This window comes from Mya arenaria, chromosome 9 (assembly GCF_026914265.1).
Source record: "Mya arenaria isolate MELC-2E11 chromosome 9, ASM2691426v1".
NCBI lineage: Eukaryota > Metazoa > Mollusca > Bivalvia > Myida > Myidae > Mya > Mya arenaria.
In genome coordinates this window covers 27,906,280-27,925,855 of record NC_069130.1, presented here as the reverse complement: position 1 = coordinate 27,925,855, position 19,576 = coordinate 27,906,280, and the positions used below count along the sequence as shown (strand labels likewise).

General features: G+C 37.6%; 1 protein-coding gene across 1 annotated transcript; it reads right to left on the bottom strand.

The window, feature by feature from the left end:
* Positions 1 to 2,890: 2,890 nt before the first annotated feature.
* LOC128203092 (spore coat protein SP96-like) lies at positions 2,891 to 15,572 on the bottom strand. Its single transcript, XM_052904362.1, has 13 exons — positions 15,412 to 15,572; positions 14,643 to 15,132; positions 14,152 to 14,294; positions 12,865 to 12,972; positions 10,841 to 10,957; positions 9,913 to 10,023; positions 9,011 to 9,115; positions 6,260 to 6,373; positions 5,878 to 5,988; positions 4,975 to 5,106; positions 4,004 to 4,693; positions 3,664 to 3,774; positions 2,891 to 3,136 (listed from the first exon to the last, which is right to left on the bottom strand). Exons 1-13 carry the CDS (start codon positions 15,452 to 15,454, stop codon positions 3,012 to 3,014), a joined length of 2,400 nt encoding a protein of 799 aa, XP_052760322.1. The 5' UTR covers positions 15,455 to 15,572; the 3' UTR covers positions 2,891 to 3,011.
* Between the last annotated feature and the right edge of the window lie 4,004 nt (positions 15,573 to 19,576).

Sequence of the window (19,576 nt, the reverse complement as noted above, 5' to 3'; positions counted from 1 at the left end):
GTATTCTTAGAATTGGACTTTCTTTGGACTTTAAGCAAGAGAGGACTTCTGTGACATTTCATGTGTTTCAAATTTAGTTGAAGAGTTACTGGTCAAAAGATCTCATTTAAAGATTCACTCTCACGCCCAAATTATAGTAACCTCAATTGAAAGAAGTGTTTCAATTTATCAAAATTAAGAAATATAATTAAAAAATATAATGAAGGACACCGTCTTTAATATAAAACAAAGGAACATAAAACGGTATTTCTTTTATGAGACAATACTTGATGACTGTTATTATCTTAGGACCCACCAGTCATTTATGTTTTGTACAGTTTTAGCTACTGAAGTCATGTTTATGATCTTGTTATAAGTAAGAAATATTTTCCATAAATGCATAATTTCGCAGTTCGTTTCGCCGATAATAGTTAACACATATAAATACACGGAAACAGCCAGTCATCTAATCATTCACTAATAACGCATCATTACGCGTTAAACAGTAATGTAACAGAATTAAACTTGTGTTTTACTTTTTTAAACCGTTCTTTTTCTAAAGTAATATTCATATATGAACTGAACCTGTACCAATAAACAAGAAGTATAAATTGAAAATAAATAACCTATTACACTTGTTTTATTTCTAATGAATTCGGCAACATTTGTTGACAACGGAAATAGAAAAGGCTATTAATGGCCTGTATGATTTGAACACAATTTATGGAATGAATATCAGCAGCATTCACTCCTAACGCATTCCATAAAGAAAATCTTTTACCTTTGATTAATGTTTATGTAGATCCAGACCAGTTAAGTAGCATAAAAAGATGACAGCTTTTGAATATATAAAATCACAGATTTCGTTGGCTTCAAGACAAACATATCAGTTTGCATGATAAAATAATACGTGCAGGTACATAAGTGTATATTTTTACTCTCAAATACAGATATTGTTAAATTAACCACCAAAACCTGTTTTAATATACTTGAATTCCGATTCAATGCTTTGTACAAGTAGTTAAGTGATAATCCTTTTAGATGTATCATAGTTTCTTAGCTTAAAAGAGTCATGTAAATTAGAGTAATTATCTTTTTTAGAATAGACTTAATTGTTTTTTATCCTTTATTAACAATGTCAAGATATGTTGTTGTATTTTTAGTCTCCTGTAATTCAATTTTATGAATGGATGTGCACTGAACTCTTAAATATTTGTATTTTATGTTTTGTCATGTTGTGTACATATGATACATGAATAAACTATAAAACTGCAGTGAAAATCATTTATTATACCACATTATAAAAAGATATCAGATTACTGTTGTGAGTCACAATTGTTCAATTACTAACTAAGATATATTATGTGCTTTATTTAGCTTGCAACTCCGAGCATATTCATTTTATCTGAAGTATTATATCCGAACGTATTTGTAAGTATATGTACCTTAAATGGTTTTGAAATGAACTGTTCCCATTTATATCAGTATATAAATATAGAACACGGTTTTCTGTAATATAGAGACGAAGCACATGCGACCATAATTGCCATTCGTTATTCGCAAATAGTTGCGTCAGGTCCGTCACCCTTGGTAGTGACTGTAGGCCAAATTGAAACTTCCTCGACGTTTGGTTCCAATGTCCAATTAAACATTTTAAAATACAACTATTATAAATTATATATTAGCACTTTTGTCATTTGTGTTTATTAAATTTTCAATAAAATAACTAATACAACTAAAGAGAACATGTCGTTCTTATAGTCTGCAAAGCATTGAATACACATCAACCTTTGGGCGACACGAAAACACGGAACGTACGCTTATTGCGAAAATATTTTTTGAGGGGATTTCGGAAACTTTAAAATTGAACACAATTTACTTTTCTGTTAAAAAATATTATGTTCTTTACATTTATGAATTCTTATCTAAAACATATACCTATGACAAGAAAATTATTGATAAAAATTTAAATGTATCCCAAAGGTTGTTTTCAAAATATACACACTTTTTAAAAATTCATGATTTTTCCTTAAATGGTATTCCTGCTGATTAGTGCTTAATGACTGAACCTTTTTTAAAGCGTTCAAAATCGTTTGCAAAATTGTTTTATTATTTTAAAAAATAAATTGATAGAAAAAAACACAATTACTTTTGGGCGACACAACATATATCCTATGGGCGACACGAGTCTCCCAAAGGTTGCATCAAAGTTACCCAAAGGTTGGATTGGTCTAAATATATATATATATATATATATATATATATATATATATATATATATATATATATATGTAGATATATTAAGAAACTATCCTCCAACATAAAAATGAAGACGCCATCCAGTCTCTATAGCAAACATAATGATTTTAAAGGCTTAGTTTAAGTCTTCTACAAGTGCTCCCCCCCTCCCCCCCACCAAAAAATAATAATAATAATAATAATTAAAAAACTGTGTACAGTACACAACCTCTGTTTATTGATCTTCCTTTTATCAGATATCCGATCTGAGTATTCTGCTGTGCAGTTTTGGAAGTCTTATTATAGAAATGGACCCTAAATGGCCCTGAGCCAATAAACGAATACACAGGGAATTGGCCCCTACTGTGACACAAGGGCAATTAGCAGGAGATGCACAGCAGGGGATTATCATGCGAAACATTCCTCAAACTAGGCCTTTTAATAAGCATATTTCCATCATTTACAACGTTATCTACCCATCTTAAAGGCCTAGTTTAAGGAATGTTTGGCATGATGCTCAGACCGAAGATCTGATAAGACATTTAGGCAATTAGATTAAGGTCAATTAACAGAGGTTGTGTACAAATACACGATTATTTTTTTTTATTTTTTTTTGAGGGGGGGTCACTTATAGAAGGCTTAAACTAGTAAAAACAAGACCAGTAATACTACGTTAAATTTACCGTTTTTTACTCCTTTAAAACAACAGTAGTAATACAACGTAACTATTTCACACAAAAATGAATTGTCTGTGATACATGACTTATATATACAATTCAAACTATCTCCTGGATCTAGACACAATTATTTTCATCATCGCCGTTCGGGCATTCCTGGACGCCATTGCACCGCTTTGCGACATTGAGGCATACTCCGTTTACCCCGCACCTGAACTGTCCTTCCGGGCACGGATTAGCCGCTGAAATATATGTAGAAATCAAAGACACGTATCGTCAATATTGCGGTTTACATAAAACAAAAATAACAATACCAAGGGTGGACCCAGGAAAATTGAGTACTGAATTTTTGAATACCGACAACGGTAGTTTATTGTATTTTTTTCATTATGACAGTTTTATTTTTGTGATACAATTGTCGCGAAACTTGTCCAGATAGACTAGGTTGGTTTCATTAGCGGATCCAGAGGGAGGGGGAGCATCTGGCCGTCTCCCGTCCCCGTAAGTTGTTTTTTTTAAACAGGAAAAAAGAGGCCTTGTTCGTTATATTTATATGTGCGATATACCGGCACTCTCCGCATATAAGAAATTAGTTCCTTATACGGATATAACGAACTCCGGATATAATGAACACATCTGAAAGGTCCTGTTGAGTTCGTTTTATTCGTAGTTTACTGTATTTTTTCAGGAGATGATCACTACTTACTGCCAGGAAAAAAAGACCGAAATAAAAGGGAAACATCCGAGCTTCGGAGCTTCGGATACTTACCGCCACATCCGGCTTCATCCTCTTCCTGGGCGCAATCGGGAGACCCATCGCAGCGAAAAACGTTCGAAATGCACACACCGTCATTACAGCGAAACTGCACACTGGAGCACTCTGAATAATTGCAAAATAATTTCAAGTTCTGCTTTTCCATTCTCAACAGAGATAATAAAAATGCGTAATATACGAAACACGATGGCTATTATAGTGTTTAAAACGCTAGACTTGACTTGGTTGCATGATGTTCTCATTTCTTAGTTACTGTGCATAACTTTTACAACTATATCTGTATTTACTGCACACACATCTCTTTTGTATAAATTAAGAAGGTTAAGAAACAAACCTTCTGCTGTAGTCGTCGGCGCTTGAGTCGTTGTCGGCGCTCGAGTCGTCGTCGGCGCTTGGGTCGTCGTCGTCACTTTGGTCGTCGTCGGCGCTTGGGTCGTTGTCGGCGCTTGGGTCGTCGTCGGCGCTTGGGTCGTCGTCGTCGCTTTGGTCGTCGTCGGCGCTTGAGTCGTCGTCGGCGCTTGGGTCGTCGTCGGCGCTTGGGTCGTCGTTGGCGCTCGAGTCGTCGTCGGCGCTTGGGTAGTCGTCGGCGCTCGAGTCGTTGTCGGCGCTAGAGTCGTCGTCGGCGCTTGAGTCGTCGTCGGCGCTTTAGTCGTTGTCGGCGCTTGGGTCGTCGTCGGCGCTCGAGTCGTCGTTGGCGCTTGAGTCGTCGTCGGCGCTTGGGTCGTTGTCGGCGCTTGGGTCGTCGTCGGCGCTTGGGTCGTCGTCGTCGCTTTGGTCGTCGTCGGCGCTTGAGTCGTCGTCGGCGCTTGGGTCGTCGTCGGCGCTTGGGTCGTCGTTGGCGCTCGAGTCGTCGTCGGCGCTCGAGTCGTCGTTGGCGCTTGAGTCGTCTTCGGCGCTTGGGTCGTCGTCGGCGCTCGAGTCGTCGTCGGCGCTTGGGTCGTCGTCGGCGCTTGGGTCGTCGTCGGCGCTTGGGTTGTAGACGATAAGGTCGTTGACGGTGAAGTTGACGTGGTTGAAGAACAATCTGGATTGTTTTTTTTTCATAAAAAAGTTTACAGTGAAGGAAAACAACTACAAAACGGAGCGCAATTTATCTGCATAAACACTGATATTTGCACACTGGCAACAAAGAAAACTACGTGAAAGCAAGCTTGAAATCATTTTTTTTTTCAAATTCGATCCAAATTGCCGAGAAATTTAGAATCTGTGTTATTAGCGTTGATAACAGTATATATACATTTATTCAATTCGATATGCAGAAGGTCATATTTTATTCAAGTATTTTCTTTTACTTTGATAACTAACCCGAACTGTCCGAACATGGAGGGCAGTCAATCTCGTCCGACAAGTCCTCGCAGTCCGGCAGGCTGTCACAAACCCGACTGGCGTCAATACAGACCTCATCTGACAAACACCGGAAAAGACCTGACCCGCAATCTATCGGAATGTTGAAAATGGAATAATAATTATTATTTTACAAACGACATTTATTGCACTAAAATAATGTAATTTTTATTTATTAAAAATGTCGTGTTTTTTTTTGTAACAAGCATTATTATCATATCTTTAACATTCGGAGCTCCTCAGCCATTTTTATCGAAAACAACCTCGGATGTGTTTGGACGGTTTACATACTCAGAATTCGGTATGTTTAAGTCCGCTGCAAGTAGATCGCGTAGTGATTTAATTTAGCAGTTAAACTTAATGACTTAACTCTTGAGAATCTTAATTATGTTTTCAATAATATACTACACTGGCAATCAATTCAAACTAAAATGAATACCAGCTAAAACACCACATTTAATTAATGATAAAATTTAAAAAAGATACGAACTACTTCAATGATGTTGAATGGTAAAAATGGCCGAGGAGCTCCGAATGAACCATGCATTTACCTTTTGAAGTCTAAAAACGTTATTAAGTTGATGTAGTGACCCTTAGGCCATTTTTTCTAGTTTTATCTCCAAAAATGATAGGGGAAGTGGAAAGGCAAAATTTGTTTATATTGTTTTTTGATAAACGAGATTCTGTACTTAACCGACCTATATCAGGGTATATTTTTTTTAAAAATGGTCAAATTTCAAAATGTTTATTAAAAAAAACTTTTAAAAATAGGAAATTAATAACTTGATCAAAACGCAAGAAAAGGGTTGAGTGTCGGGAGGTAAGGGCCGGGCAAATGTTTACGCCTTATAAACCTGTATTTACCTGTTTGGTTACACCCTAACTCATCTTCCCCCGTAGAACATTGCCACGTGCCATCACACCTGTAACCCTCCAGAAGGCACGTGCCGTCCCAACAGTGGTCTTCGCAGGTTCCTGTTGAAAGCAGATTTGAGAATTCCTATTTTTATTTATTTCCCTTTTAAAGCTTTCTCATTCATTGTTGCATAAATAATTAAAATTCACAAGCTAAGAGTAATGTCATAACGTTTACCTGCTAAATTGAACTCACTACGCGATCTATTTGCAGCGTGGTTTAATGTTAAGATTTCTGACACTGTAAACCGTCCATATACATCCCGATTTTCGATGAAAGATGACCGAGGACTTCCGATTGAAACGTTCCTCATACGCTGGGATCACCTACCCTGACAGTTCGCCTCGTCCTCGCCGTCTGCACAGTCCGGGTAGTCGTCACACCTGTACGACCCCGGGATGCAGCTTCCGTCACACCGGAACTGCTCGGGTGAACACGTGGGTACTGGAAAACAAATATGCGCATGCTTCAGTGTGTGTATACCACGTGATCAATTGCGTCATATATGCTACGTCGGAAGGCAACATTTTGCTTAAAATGAAGACTTAAAACAAAGATAACTTTTATTTTGCTTTGCTATTTTAAAATGAAACAAAGGGGAGTTTATGCCGCTTAAAGAGCCCCGCTTTCGTTTTATTACCGAAGTTTGATAAGGTGATTAGTTTTATTAAACACTTCGACACACCTGTTTCCAAAATAATGTTTTTACAGTGCTCCGTCACACGGACGTATTGTGAACATGTCATTTGTGTAGTAGTGATCGTTTAGGTGATGAATTTCATTACTTGTTTGAATGTCAACATTTTTCAGACGATAGAAAGAAAAATAATAAATTGTACTTTTGTCGTAACTCTAATTGTATTAAGTTAGATCAATTAATGAACAGTAAAAGCAAAAGAGAACTTAAATTGGCTATATTTTGTAAGACCCTTTATTCTCCTTTAAAACAATACGACTTCTTTGTCTTAGTATTTCCTATTATAGGAAACTGTATGTAATATATGTCTACTTTGTTTATATATATGTTTAATTAATTGTTTGTTAAAGTGTTATTGTTCTGATCACATGGTTGTAATAACCCATGATCAAAATAAATCTTGAAATCTTGAAAAGGTTTGCCGAAGTGTTTGAAGAAACTAAACTCTCAATCAAGTTCAGGTAAAAGACCGAAGGCGGGGCTCCGTAAGAAGCGAAGACTGCGCTATGTTTCATCTAAAATGGTGAAGAAATGGTGAAGTTATTTTTGTTTTAAGTCTTCATTCGAAGCAAAATATTGCCTTCCGACGTAGCATTTATGACGAAATTTAGCACGTGGTATACACACACTGAGCTTTATTTGCAACAGTTTAAGCATTTTTATCTGGGCATTGAATTTATAGAAAACCATAAACTTGCATACTTTGCAATGCACTGATGTTTATTGCAGCTGAATGTTTTCTTTTCGTAGAAGATCTGCAACGTCAAACCAGTTCACATTCAAAGCTGAACTCTTACTGATCGACAATTTTGACTTTAATTTTATTTATATTTTGTCTAAGAATCATTGCCTTCAATTCAGTCATATAAGATAACCTACAATAGAACATATCTGCCGAAAAAAAATCGTTTTTTTTTTCTTAAAGCGTTGGTAACGCTTTTTGCCATAAAACATCGACTTTCGAAACTCTTTATGAAAATCTGCGACCTGATTTATTGTCAGCAGTGTTTTACAGACAAATATTTACGCAAAAAAACGGCCCATTCCAAGACAAAAAAAGTTTTAAAAAAGTTGTCAAAACGGTCAATCTATGAGATTGCAGTTTTAAAATAGTTAACTTAAATGTTTTCTTCTAAATTTGGCTTCCCATTATTGAGACATGAAATGTTAAACAAATGTATAACCTAATTCATATGATTTAGACAGTCACGTTGTAGATCTATACAACCGACCTCCGTTGGCTCGAATACGCTTGGCTCGATTATCTCGTTGGCTCGAACTTGATTTCAAGGACCGATTTTATGTACATATAGTAAGCATTCCCACTCGAATTTCCCAATTCTCGAAGTATTTTGGCCGGACACTTAATTTTCGAGCAAACGGTGTTCGACTGTACTGTTGTAGACTTAAAAACGAAAAGAAATCGATAAAAAAATCGATTTTGACAAGCATAGAGGAAAGACGTCGCTATTAAATAACTACAAAACATATCTTGCCAATTTATGTCCAAAAAGCAATACTAATTCAACATTTTTATTTGTTAGTATTTATTCATCAACAAAATAATATACTTTAAACATCACTGGCGTTTTCCTTGGAGGCTGTGAAGGTGAACGGTTGAAAATTTACGTACGAAACATAACGTCATATTAAGGCACGGTCAATACGCAAATTACTAATATGATCTTTAACTTGACACGATTTTCATCAGATTCGGTTCTATCAATCGACTGTTTTTCATTTTTATTTGCCTAATATATTATTATACTAGTTATTCAGTAAATCTTACATAACAATCGCATTCATAAGTACTGTGCACAACAATGGCGTCCTTCGACAATAGCGTAATACACCAGTCAGTTGTAACCACGGCCCCCTGGTCCGGGGGATAGCGGGGACTTTGACTTTCGGTCCAGCCAAGCCCGGGTAAAATCCATGCCCTGTGGGAACGAACTGCTCGTAAAACCCCCGCAAAATGCCCCCGCGCCCAGGGACCCAAGGTAAGGCCCATTCACCGTTGTTTTTAGCGCGAAAACAAAACCATCGCATTCACCCGGGACTGCGAAGGTAAAAACACGGCTCTTTTCCCCGGCTACCCCCGGTATACCCCCGGACCTTCGGGGCCCTGGTTACATTTGACTGGTGCATAAGCATAAACAGTGAACGGTTTCTCTATTCCCCATAAACAAATAACTGTATAAAACCACTGATCTACATTTTCTATCATAAATGACGTCACATGACGTCAATTCAATTTTATATATGATATCACTCATTTCTATCACTTGAGACGACTTCTGGCCAATCATTTTAAAATGCCTTAGCAAATGTCAGATTTGATACATGTAGTATCCCACAAGAAATATTAAATGGCGATCAAGTACCTTGAAAGCAGTCGTTTTCGTCTTGACCGGATATGCAGTCACGTTTTCCATCACAAACTTCAGCTTGCGTTAAACACATGCCGTTTTCGCAGTAAAATTCGCACACTGAAAATAGAAGAAAGTGAAATCCATTTGAGGAATCAATTGCGTGATTGGTGTCATTATCGGGGTATGAACGCAGCTGGGCTGGTTCAAGTGAATGGAGTCCGAACGACTCTACGTGTACTTCAACCAGCCCAACTGCGTTCATATCATCGATAATGAAATTAATTACGCAATTCATCTCTTATATTTACACAAATAGCTCTTTCATTTCTAGAAATGTTTAAAAAAATCCTTAATTTCATTTAAAAAAACAACACTTTTCCACCAAGTATTTTTTCCCCACCAATTCTGTAAATAGAACGACGCGACTGTAAACCGGAAACAGTTGTCATATGACGTCATAACAACGCGGGAAAAATTAAACAACTTCAAAGTTGATTTTTACGTAAAATTAAAACGCTTGTGGCGACAATATTTTAATAAATCATAAATTAACACTATTTTACATAGTCATTTTAGTTTTTCGTAACCTGCTGACACAAAAACAACAACAAGATAAACATTTTTCAATGTAAATGTATCATTCGCGATCCGAGAATATCCGAAGATGTCTCGTTCTTTGGATGATACTCGCAATTGCCGAAAGGCCGTTCATTTAAGACATGAAAGTTGAGGTGTAAATATGTATTTTTGAAGACGAGTTCAGTAAGAAAGCATTCACAAGCATGCATTTTATGTTTCCAAAAGTGTTGATGAAACAAATGAATCTTTACTTGACTTGCATGCGTAAACATTAATTGTTTATATAATCAGAAGAAATACTTGATATTTGTGTATAGAAAGCGAATTGTTCCTACCCGGGCAGCTGAATTCATCACTTCCGGTTCCATCACACTGTATGACGCCATCACACACCTGGATTGACGTCACACACTGACCGTCACCACACTCGAATTCACATATTGGAACTAGCAAAAATACATTCGTAACACTCTTTATCATTAAAATGAAAGAATGCGAGGTGTAAAATGTATTTGAATAGTAAAATACTACAACCACTTTTACTACTTCTACTACTACTACTACTACTACTACTACTACTACTACTACTACTACTACTACTACTACTACTACTACACTACTACTACTACTACTACTACTACTACTACTACTACTACTACTACTACTACTACTACTACTACTACTACACTACTACTACTACTACTACTACTACTACTACTACTACTACTACTACTACTACTACTACACTACTACTACTACACTACTACTACTACTACTACTACTACTACTACTACTACTACTACTACTACTATTACTACTACTACTACTACTACTACTACTACTACTACTACTACTACTACTACTACTACTACTTCTACTACTACTATTACTACTACTACTACTACTACTACTACTACTACTACTACTACTACTACTACTACTACTACTACTACTACTACTACTACTACTACTACTACTACTACTTCTACTTTTACTATTTATACTGCTACCACTGCTTCTGCCGCTGCTGCTGCTGCTTCCGTTTTGGTCATTTTTTTATGGGGCATCATTAGTAACAGGTTATTATTCTATGTTGGGAGTTATTGTTTAAAGTTACAGCTCTTCTCTGAACTCAAAGTCAGCACAGCAGTCCGTGAAGAAAACAGCCTTTTTATTCCATTTATGACATTAGGATCATGTTGGGAATCATTGTTTTAAGTTACAGCTGTTCTATAAAAGCTTAGAAAATGACGGACGTTGTACCTGGGGACGGACAGTCGTGTTCATCTGTTCCATCACCGCAGTCAGGGTATCCATCACACAGGTAGTCACGTGTCTGGCAACCACCGTCACATTCGAACTCAAAGTCCGCACAGCGGGCTGTGATAAAAACAGACATTTTGTTCCATTTATGGGTGAATATTAGGGTGAATGCTTACAAATGATATAATGAAACATTTCATCTTTTTTATTTTACTGGTGTTTATATATGGATTAAAAAACAACAACTTTGTCCTCATTATCAGGGAAACTCGCACCGTCGCATACCCCTGATACACACTACGCTATGCTTCATTGGGTACCGTGGCCAATTGGGCAAGGAAAATCTCGTAATCATGATTAATTAATGAAGGAGTTTCATTGGTTCCGCGAAGTACCAGATGCTTGAAGCGGGTCCGCTTTCAGTACAATGATATTTGGCAGTAGTCAAGACCACACTGCCACGGAGTCTACTGACACTGTCCTGTTATTGAAAACATTTGAGTGTAACATGCAAAATCATTGGAAGAAGAGTTGTTTCTCCTGCTTCAGGCATATTCATTAAAACGAGATTTTGTCAGTCAATTGTCCCACGATATGTATGAAATGTAACGGAAGAAAGTACCGCGGTTGCTGACAATGAGAAAATCGTTTAGAGGGAGAACAATGTGCGGGGAATTCGAATGAGATGAGGATAAAGGCGATGAAAGATGTGAAGAGATGTAGATAGGAGACAATAGGAGACAATGAGGAGGTCAATAGTAGGGGGGTGGGGAGGGGAACGAAGGATGAAAGCAGTAAAAGGCGCGAAGATGTGAGAGAGGAACGTAGGAAGGAGGTGGAGAGGTTGTTGGGGATAACACGGGGATGAAGTGGGTAAATTCAAGACATGACAAAGTGGGAGCGGAATATAGGAACGAGGTTGACAATATGTTGGAATATGACAGGGAATAAAGGGTGTTTCAAACATGAAAGTGTGGGAACGGAACACAATAAGGAGGTGGACAATATGTTGGAATATGACAGGGGATAAAGGGTGTTTCAAACATGAAAGAGTGGGAGCGGAACACAGTAAGGAAGTGACCAATATGTTTGAATATGACAGGGGATAAATGGTTTAAAGTAATGAAAGAGTGGGAGCAGAACACAGTAAGGAGGTGGCCAATATGTTGGAATATGACAGGGGATAAAGGGTGTTTCAAACATGAAAGAGTGGGAGCGGAACACAGTAAGGAGGTGACCAATATATTGATATATATTGACAAGGTAAAAGCCTTGAAGAGGTGGCAAGATAATACAATGGTGTGATGGAAGATGTGGGGGATAAAATGGGAAAACAAGGGTGTAAAAGAAGTAAAGTAGTAGGAGAGGAACACTGCAGGGGTTGACAAATGGGGGAAATACTAAGTAAGAATGGGATAATAAGCTGGGGGGTATAAACATGAAGAGGTGGGAGAATGCGTTTATGAGAAGAAGAAAATGAGTAGATGGGCAGTGTGGGGGAAATGGGACGGGAGCTGGGTAAATAAGTGAAGCAGTAGGAGAGGAACACAGTGAGGAGGTGGACAGTGCTGGAGGGAACATACGGGTTATAAATGATGTAAAGGAATTGAAACAGTGGGAGAGGGACGTAGTGCAGAGGTTGCCATTGGGAGGACATGAGACAAGAATAAAATAGGGATAACATATGAGAGGTGCATAGTAGGAAAGTGGACAATGCGTTGGGTGATTCGCATGCTAAATGGGATAAAAGACGTGAAGAAATGTAAGAGGTGATAAGATGGGCAGTGAGGGCGGAAAGAATAAGAGGGGTAAAAGGGGTAAAAGATTGGAAGGGAGCACAGTTTGACAGTGCTGTGGAAACAAGATGGAAACTTGAGAGGGTAAACACGTGAAGATGTGTTAGAGGAATACAGTAAGAGTATGGAGATCAAAGGAAGGCGTTAAAGGGGGTGGAGCGAAAGGATGAGACATTGTGAGGGTAAAAATACTAAAGAGGTGATGCTCATATACAGTGTGTGACTTACTGCAATACATCTCGTCCGTTTCATCAACACAATCGGGAACACCGTCACAGAACACGTTAACTGGCAAGCACCTGTTGTCGTCACACATCTCCTGACCAGCTGGGCATGCTGCCGAGAAAATTACGGACATGAAAACACTGTAACTTAAGTTGCGGTTAAACACTTAAATAAATATTTAAATTTTAAACATAAATGTACAAGTTAACTTTAAATGTCAGTGTCGGAAAACAGTAAATTCCATACGTAAAAAATGCAATAATTAACTTAACTTAATAGCCAACATATTTGTTGTGTTTTTTTTAGGGGGGCGACCGCCCGACCCCAACATTTACGCCATACATATAGATTTCGGTTTTTGAGGAGGGTGCGCATGTCCAAAGTTGCGCACCTTAGTTACGCCATTCTAACGAAATCTCCGGGTCACTTTCTGCAACTTCATCTGAAGACGCCATAAAGTATATCTTAAGCTTTCAAACACTAATAGATCGAATGTTGTTACGATAGAAACTTGCATTTTATAGAGAATATATAACTCAAACTTAATTATTACAGCACCACGTGGACGGATTTAAACACACAGCTTGATCTCTTGGAGCACCATAAAGACATACTTAAGCACGTGTTTTCTTTTTTTCGAAATCCATGATTATGTAGCTGTTCTCATATACTCGAGGAATGTCCCGATATATTGTTGGTACCCTCATGAATTGTAGCGAATGGGTATACCGCCTATCCATGACAATGAAAAAACGTTCACGTTATGCACTAGTCAATAGTAACAACGCCACCTCCGGACACGGTGAAATAGGGCGTGTTTTTACCTTAAAGGTGGCCCCGAATTGCCGTCTGAAAGCGGGGGTTTTGTTTTCGCGCCAAAAATAGCGGGTAATGGGCCGTGGCTTAGTGCCGGGAAACATCCCTTCTTTTGACGGGATTTTTCCGCGTTTTAGCCAAGCTTTTCCCGTAGTGTAACGAGATCTCGCAAGATATTAAAAAAAAGATGGCGCCTCATCCTGATTCTCTCCCAAATTGAAAAAAGGTCTGTTTAAAATTACAGGATGTCCCCGGGTTGTGGGGGCATTTGGCAGAGATTTTACAAGCACTTTGTACCCCCATCGCAGTGATTTTACCTGGGATTGGCTGGGTCCCCGCTATTCTCCGGACTTGAGGAGGGGTGGGGAGGCGTGGTTACAATTGACTAGTGCATTTTTTCCATACCTGATTTGTGTAATCCAGTATAATATAAAGATACGACAAAACTTGATCTAAGATATCATAGTTGCTTACCAAATACAAGGTTGAATGATTTCTGGATGTGACCTTGACCTGACAGCCAGCCTTGACACGTGTATAACCCAGCGTCACGCCGTAACATATTCTGAATAGTGAGCACTGAGCTTCGATCTGAGGACCGCCGTATGTAATACACCCTGAAAGCATAGTTTATACTGCTTTATGTCGCTCTATTGTTAATGCAGATATACGCATGAGTCATTGAAGAGTACATTTCATAGATAGAAAGCTGTCCGGTTTGCAATGCCATATTAACGACAATGGTTTCTAAGACGATGTTAACCCCAACGTTAACACCCAACCCCTTCCAAACCTCGGGTTTTGAACAACATACATGTACATGCATTTAAAAAGCTATAGTTTGTGTATAAGAACAATTATAAAATGCTTACCGCCGTACCACCATTTTACATACCGAGCGCCAAACCTCTTTGGCGCATATCTAATTAAACCGCCCACCGAACAGGTACATTAACAGATTTTACCTGCCGGATATCTGCGATAACGCGTTGCCTTCTTTGTAGAATGTGAGCGCAGGAGTGATTCCACTTCCGGAACAGAACGCTTCGCAGCTCACCTGATTGGTCTCCCCTCTCCTTGCCAGCACGTGCTCACCTTCTGCCAGTTCCCGGCCCCCCTTCCTCAACGTCAATGTACATTCGCACCCTGACGTGACGTCATTGTCTGTGTCTGACCATGACGTACCACCGTCACCTCCCGTCGCCCAGTCGTGAGTGTCGGCGTCCGGTGAAATATAATCGTAAGTCTCATACGCCGAGGGGTAGTCATCGAAATTTGTATGAGCGTAATGGTCAGTGTAATATGAATAAATGCTTCGTTTCAGCCTCGATTTCAACGGAGTACGTTTGACGCCGCTGGAGAGAGCCCCTACCAGACGTCTAGATGTGGGTTTGGTGGCTCCTTTCGATACGTCTTGTTGGAAGGTGTCCTTGGCCGGCATGTGCGATGCAGCCGCTAGAAAAAAATACACATGGATGCAATGAACGTAAATAATATTAACTTATTATATTTTAGATAATAGAATATTAATACATGTGTGTATTTATATATACACACACATATAAATGTGTGCGATTGAATATATATAAACTTTTTTTCCAGAAAAACATTTATCCTTCGTTTTGAGATTCACCATTCATGCTCCTGAATTACGCATTTTAATAAGTGATTCATATATGTACAATCGATATGATAATATATATCATCAGTACAATATAATAAAGTTGACTTTACCTTGTCCGACCAGCAGAATTACAAGATACGCCAACATCATCATCTTAATAAGTTTAACTCACACGAACAGTGGTTGTAAACTTTATACAGCTGTCCTTTCACAATGACGGAATATCCGTTTAACATAAGAGTCAATTAACGGAGTGGTTACATTTGATAACGCAGAATGTACGTGAAGATTTTTTTTTGTAAAATGCAAGTCTGACTAATGCGTTCCTGACATTAGGCCATGCTAAATTAATGTTTCATTTGCTGGATTTACTCACACTATTTTTCAAAAAAAGGCAAAAGAAAGGTTTTTCATTTATATTTTATCAAGAGACCGACCCTATTTTTCACCGAAAAAAGACCTGTCACAGGAATGTGACAAATTCCCCCCGAAAGGCCTCATTGGACTCGTGTTTGTTGTATATTAAATGCGTTTTTTTTTGGGACATGTTACATAATGTTATGTGAAATTTTCGCCAGGATTCAGTTTGAAAATGAAAACCAAGACATTAATCCATTGACCTCAAAATCATCTGCCTGACCTGACCTATATACCTACCAAGTTTGAGGCCCTGGTCCTTAGCGTACGTAAGTCATTGATCGGAAACCGGCCTGACGGATGGATGGACGGACGGTCCGATTACTATAATCACCCCTCCGCCCCCACCCACATTTCGTAGGCATAAATAAAATCCATGTGAAGCAAACGCGTTATTATGTCTCATGGTAATTTCAGGAAGAAAAAACAATGAATTAAATTAGTTAAATGAGTATATGATTATAGCACATCTTTTTATATCCAGTTGATAACTTTGATCCCCCTCCCCCCTCCTCCACCTTCAATTTATGTTTATTGGTGTGGCCTTTTGTATACCCAAAGGATAGTCATGATTGAAGACTATTAAATATGTAATGTCTCTTAAATCGTACCCGTAATAGGATGTAAGAAAGCAGGATGTGAATACGATTTAAACAACCTAATAGGATGTGAGCATTATACAAAAACCAAACTGAAAGAGTTAAAGTAATTGTCATTTGGAACACCTCGTCTATTTTCCTCTCGAAAACAACTTCGGATGTTTATGGACGGTTTACAATGTCAGAAATCTTTACTTTTAACTACACTTCAAGAAGATCGCGTAGAAATTTTGATTAAGTAGTTAAACGTTTTGAGTTTCCTCTTAAGAAACTGAATTATTTGTGCAATAATACACTTCACTGGCAATCCATTTAATTTAAATTATACAAAACTTCAGTAAGAAGGCAGTCTCTATTTCAAAACTCAACATCGAGGAAACAAAGCATGTATTAATTTCCTTTACGAAAGTCAACAGAAACAGACGTTTGATTAGATCAAAGGGAGTTCGCTGTTTATCTTCCTTTTTCCATTAAGAAATGCCTTTTTTTTACTGTTTTAATGATTTATTTGTATTTATTTAACTACCTTAATGTTTCTTTCGATGAATGATATCCGTATTAAATGAAATGCAAATCTGTTCGAACAAGCAACATTCATGAAGGAGTTAGAAAAGACCGTATTCATTATAAATGCACAGGTTAATACATTGATTTGCGTCATTAACGAAGATGATTTTGTTTTATCTATACGTATATTCTTTTTGTGACCTTTAGCTATATGATGTAAGTCATTTTATCTAAATTTTATAAAAATGTAACTCAAATCAACTTAGTTGTTTTTTCACTAACAGTATGTCCAAACAAACTTAAAAGCAAATGCATCGGATTTAAAACTTTACGCACATGGAGAAAAATTTCAAAATAAAATAAATTGTAAGATAGGGTCAATATTATACACTAATACTCATAATGATATTTTTTTTTTTAAGACTAACGAAAAATATACTTTTATAACGCATGGTTACCTTAATGATTAAGACTTTTGAAAGGTTGAAATAGTCTACTGAAAGGTCACTTTGTTATCCAGCAATTGCCAAAAAAATGCATTATTAAAACAGCGATAATGGAAAATGTAAGTATTTCGGATTTCCTAACAATGTCAGTATTTCGGATTTCCTTAATTGTCTTTACTATCTCCTAGTTATAAAAAAAACATATTTTGTGTTAAATAAATAGAAAATTACATTATTACGCGACTGCTGATAGTTGTGTTGTTGTTGAGTTTATCTAGGTCTGCCCGCGCCCTATAATGGCTGCATTATGGCTTGACCCCGTCACATCCCCAAGTGTGACTTAAACAGAATTTTAAAGCCAAAAGGGGAGTTTTACCCCCATCGGTTGATGGGATATTCGTCAAAGGAGTAACTTTTTACCCAAAATGCCGCGAAACCTGCGATGAATGACATCTAGGGAGGTCCCACAGCTCTGAATATTGGATATGGTTTCATTTCTCCAGTCTTGTATCTTAAAAAACATTTACGTGTAAGAATGGTATTTATTTGAAGGATGGGCAAGACTCACGGTCAGTTCATTGACAAGAAAGTGTTGTGAGAACAGGACTTTTTGCCCACTATATGTATTAATATTTCTAATATATATATGAACTGACCACTTTGTTGTCGATGCTCGACTATTGCCTCACTATTTACTTATTGGAAATTCTTCAAGACCAGAGAGTGCGTTGACATTACTTTGCCTACATGTTTTTTAAATGTACATGTACATATAGAGAGAGGGTTATTATGGTTGTTTTAAAAATAATAATGATGAATAATATAGGGTTTTTTTTTTTTTTTTTTTTTTTTTTTTGCCTGCGCCCGATTTTTTCCATTTTAATATGTATGTGCGGGATAAAAAATATACATAGTATACTTTCTACACAGGTATGTAGCCCCTGGTCCAGTGCCTTCTCTTTTTTATCAATAGGTCGTAACCATGTATATTTTCAAAATTTCAATATCTTTAAGTGAATGAATAAATTAGGGCTAGGATCAAAAACTGTTTTTCCTAACAATAAACCTGGACCAGAAGCGTTATATTACAACACCATCACCATAGCATGTAAAATCATCATGGACCTCTAATAGCACTATGGATGTAACGGTCCAAATCGGTAGAATTGTTAACTCAAAATGTCTCTATACAGTTTATACCGATATTGGTTTTCTTTCTTGACAACTTCGCCCGAAAAATAATTTGGTTTCGTTTTAGGTTATGGTGACTTGCATTTAATAATTTATGGTTAAATCGATGTATATCATCATACTCCTTAATACCTCATCCTTTCATGCGAAAACGAAAGAAGAAAATAAAAGAAATGTTTTGTCACCATAATGTAGATTGAAAATCAGTAATTTATAGCTACTAAAAGTAGTAGAGATCCAATTTATACGCGTTCATCTCATAACTCCAGGAATGAAATGTTTGTTTACCGGACTTGATAATAATGGATAGTCGATTTGGTATTCATCGTTCCAAGTAACCTGCTTAAATCCATGAATTCCATTCGTATGTTTCGGTAATTCCAAAAGGTAAAATATGTAAAACAATAAATATTCTATATACATTTGGCTGTTAGCTTAGTATTACGTTCATCGTGTGAATCACCATCGTGTGTGTCGCTGACTGCTGATAGATGCAGATTGGCGGAGGTCATGGCGGATAGCAACGGGCAACTGATAAGCCCCGCCTAATCTGGATGTTGATTGGTCAGTCGGGTATCGACCGACTAGTTTGACAGACATGCCGCGTCATGTTAATTGGAGCTTCTCGGACTTTCCCTTCGAAAGAACTTCGGATGTATATAAAATGTCAGAATTCTTTTCATTTAACTACGCTGCAAGTAGACCGCGTATACTTTCACCAATGCACCGGTGTACGTCCGAGGTTCGTCGTTTGGCGGAGATGGCCGAGGTGTTCCGAATGGAACTTGACATACTGGTTGATTTAAAAAAGAAACATTTTCTGACTTCCTAGATTTTTGGCGACTAGAGTGAATGACACAAATGTGGCCTTTTAGGTTTTAAGGAGTTGTTTAGCCTTGGACTATTTTTTACCGGGTCACTGGGGTTTATCCACTTGAATGCTGCTTCAATTTGATTGTTTTTGTTGTTGCTTTTTATGTTGATTGTTTAAACCAGCTGCGCTAGATAGCTGTCAAGATGATAATACGTGTGTGGGTTTGCAGACGACAGTTTCCACAAATGGCAATACTTAAAATTGTGGTTTGCTTATTATCTTTTTGTACTTGACGGTTATC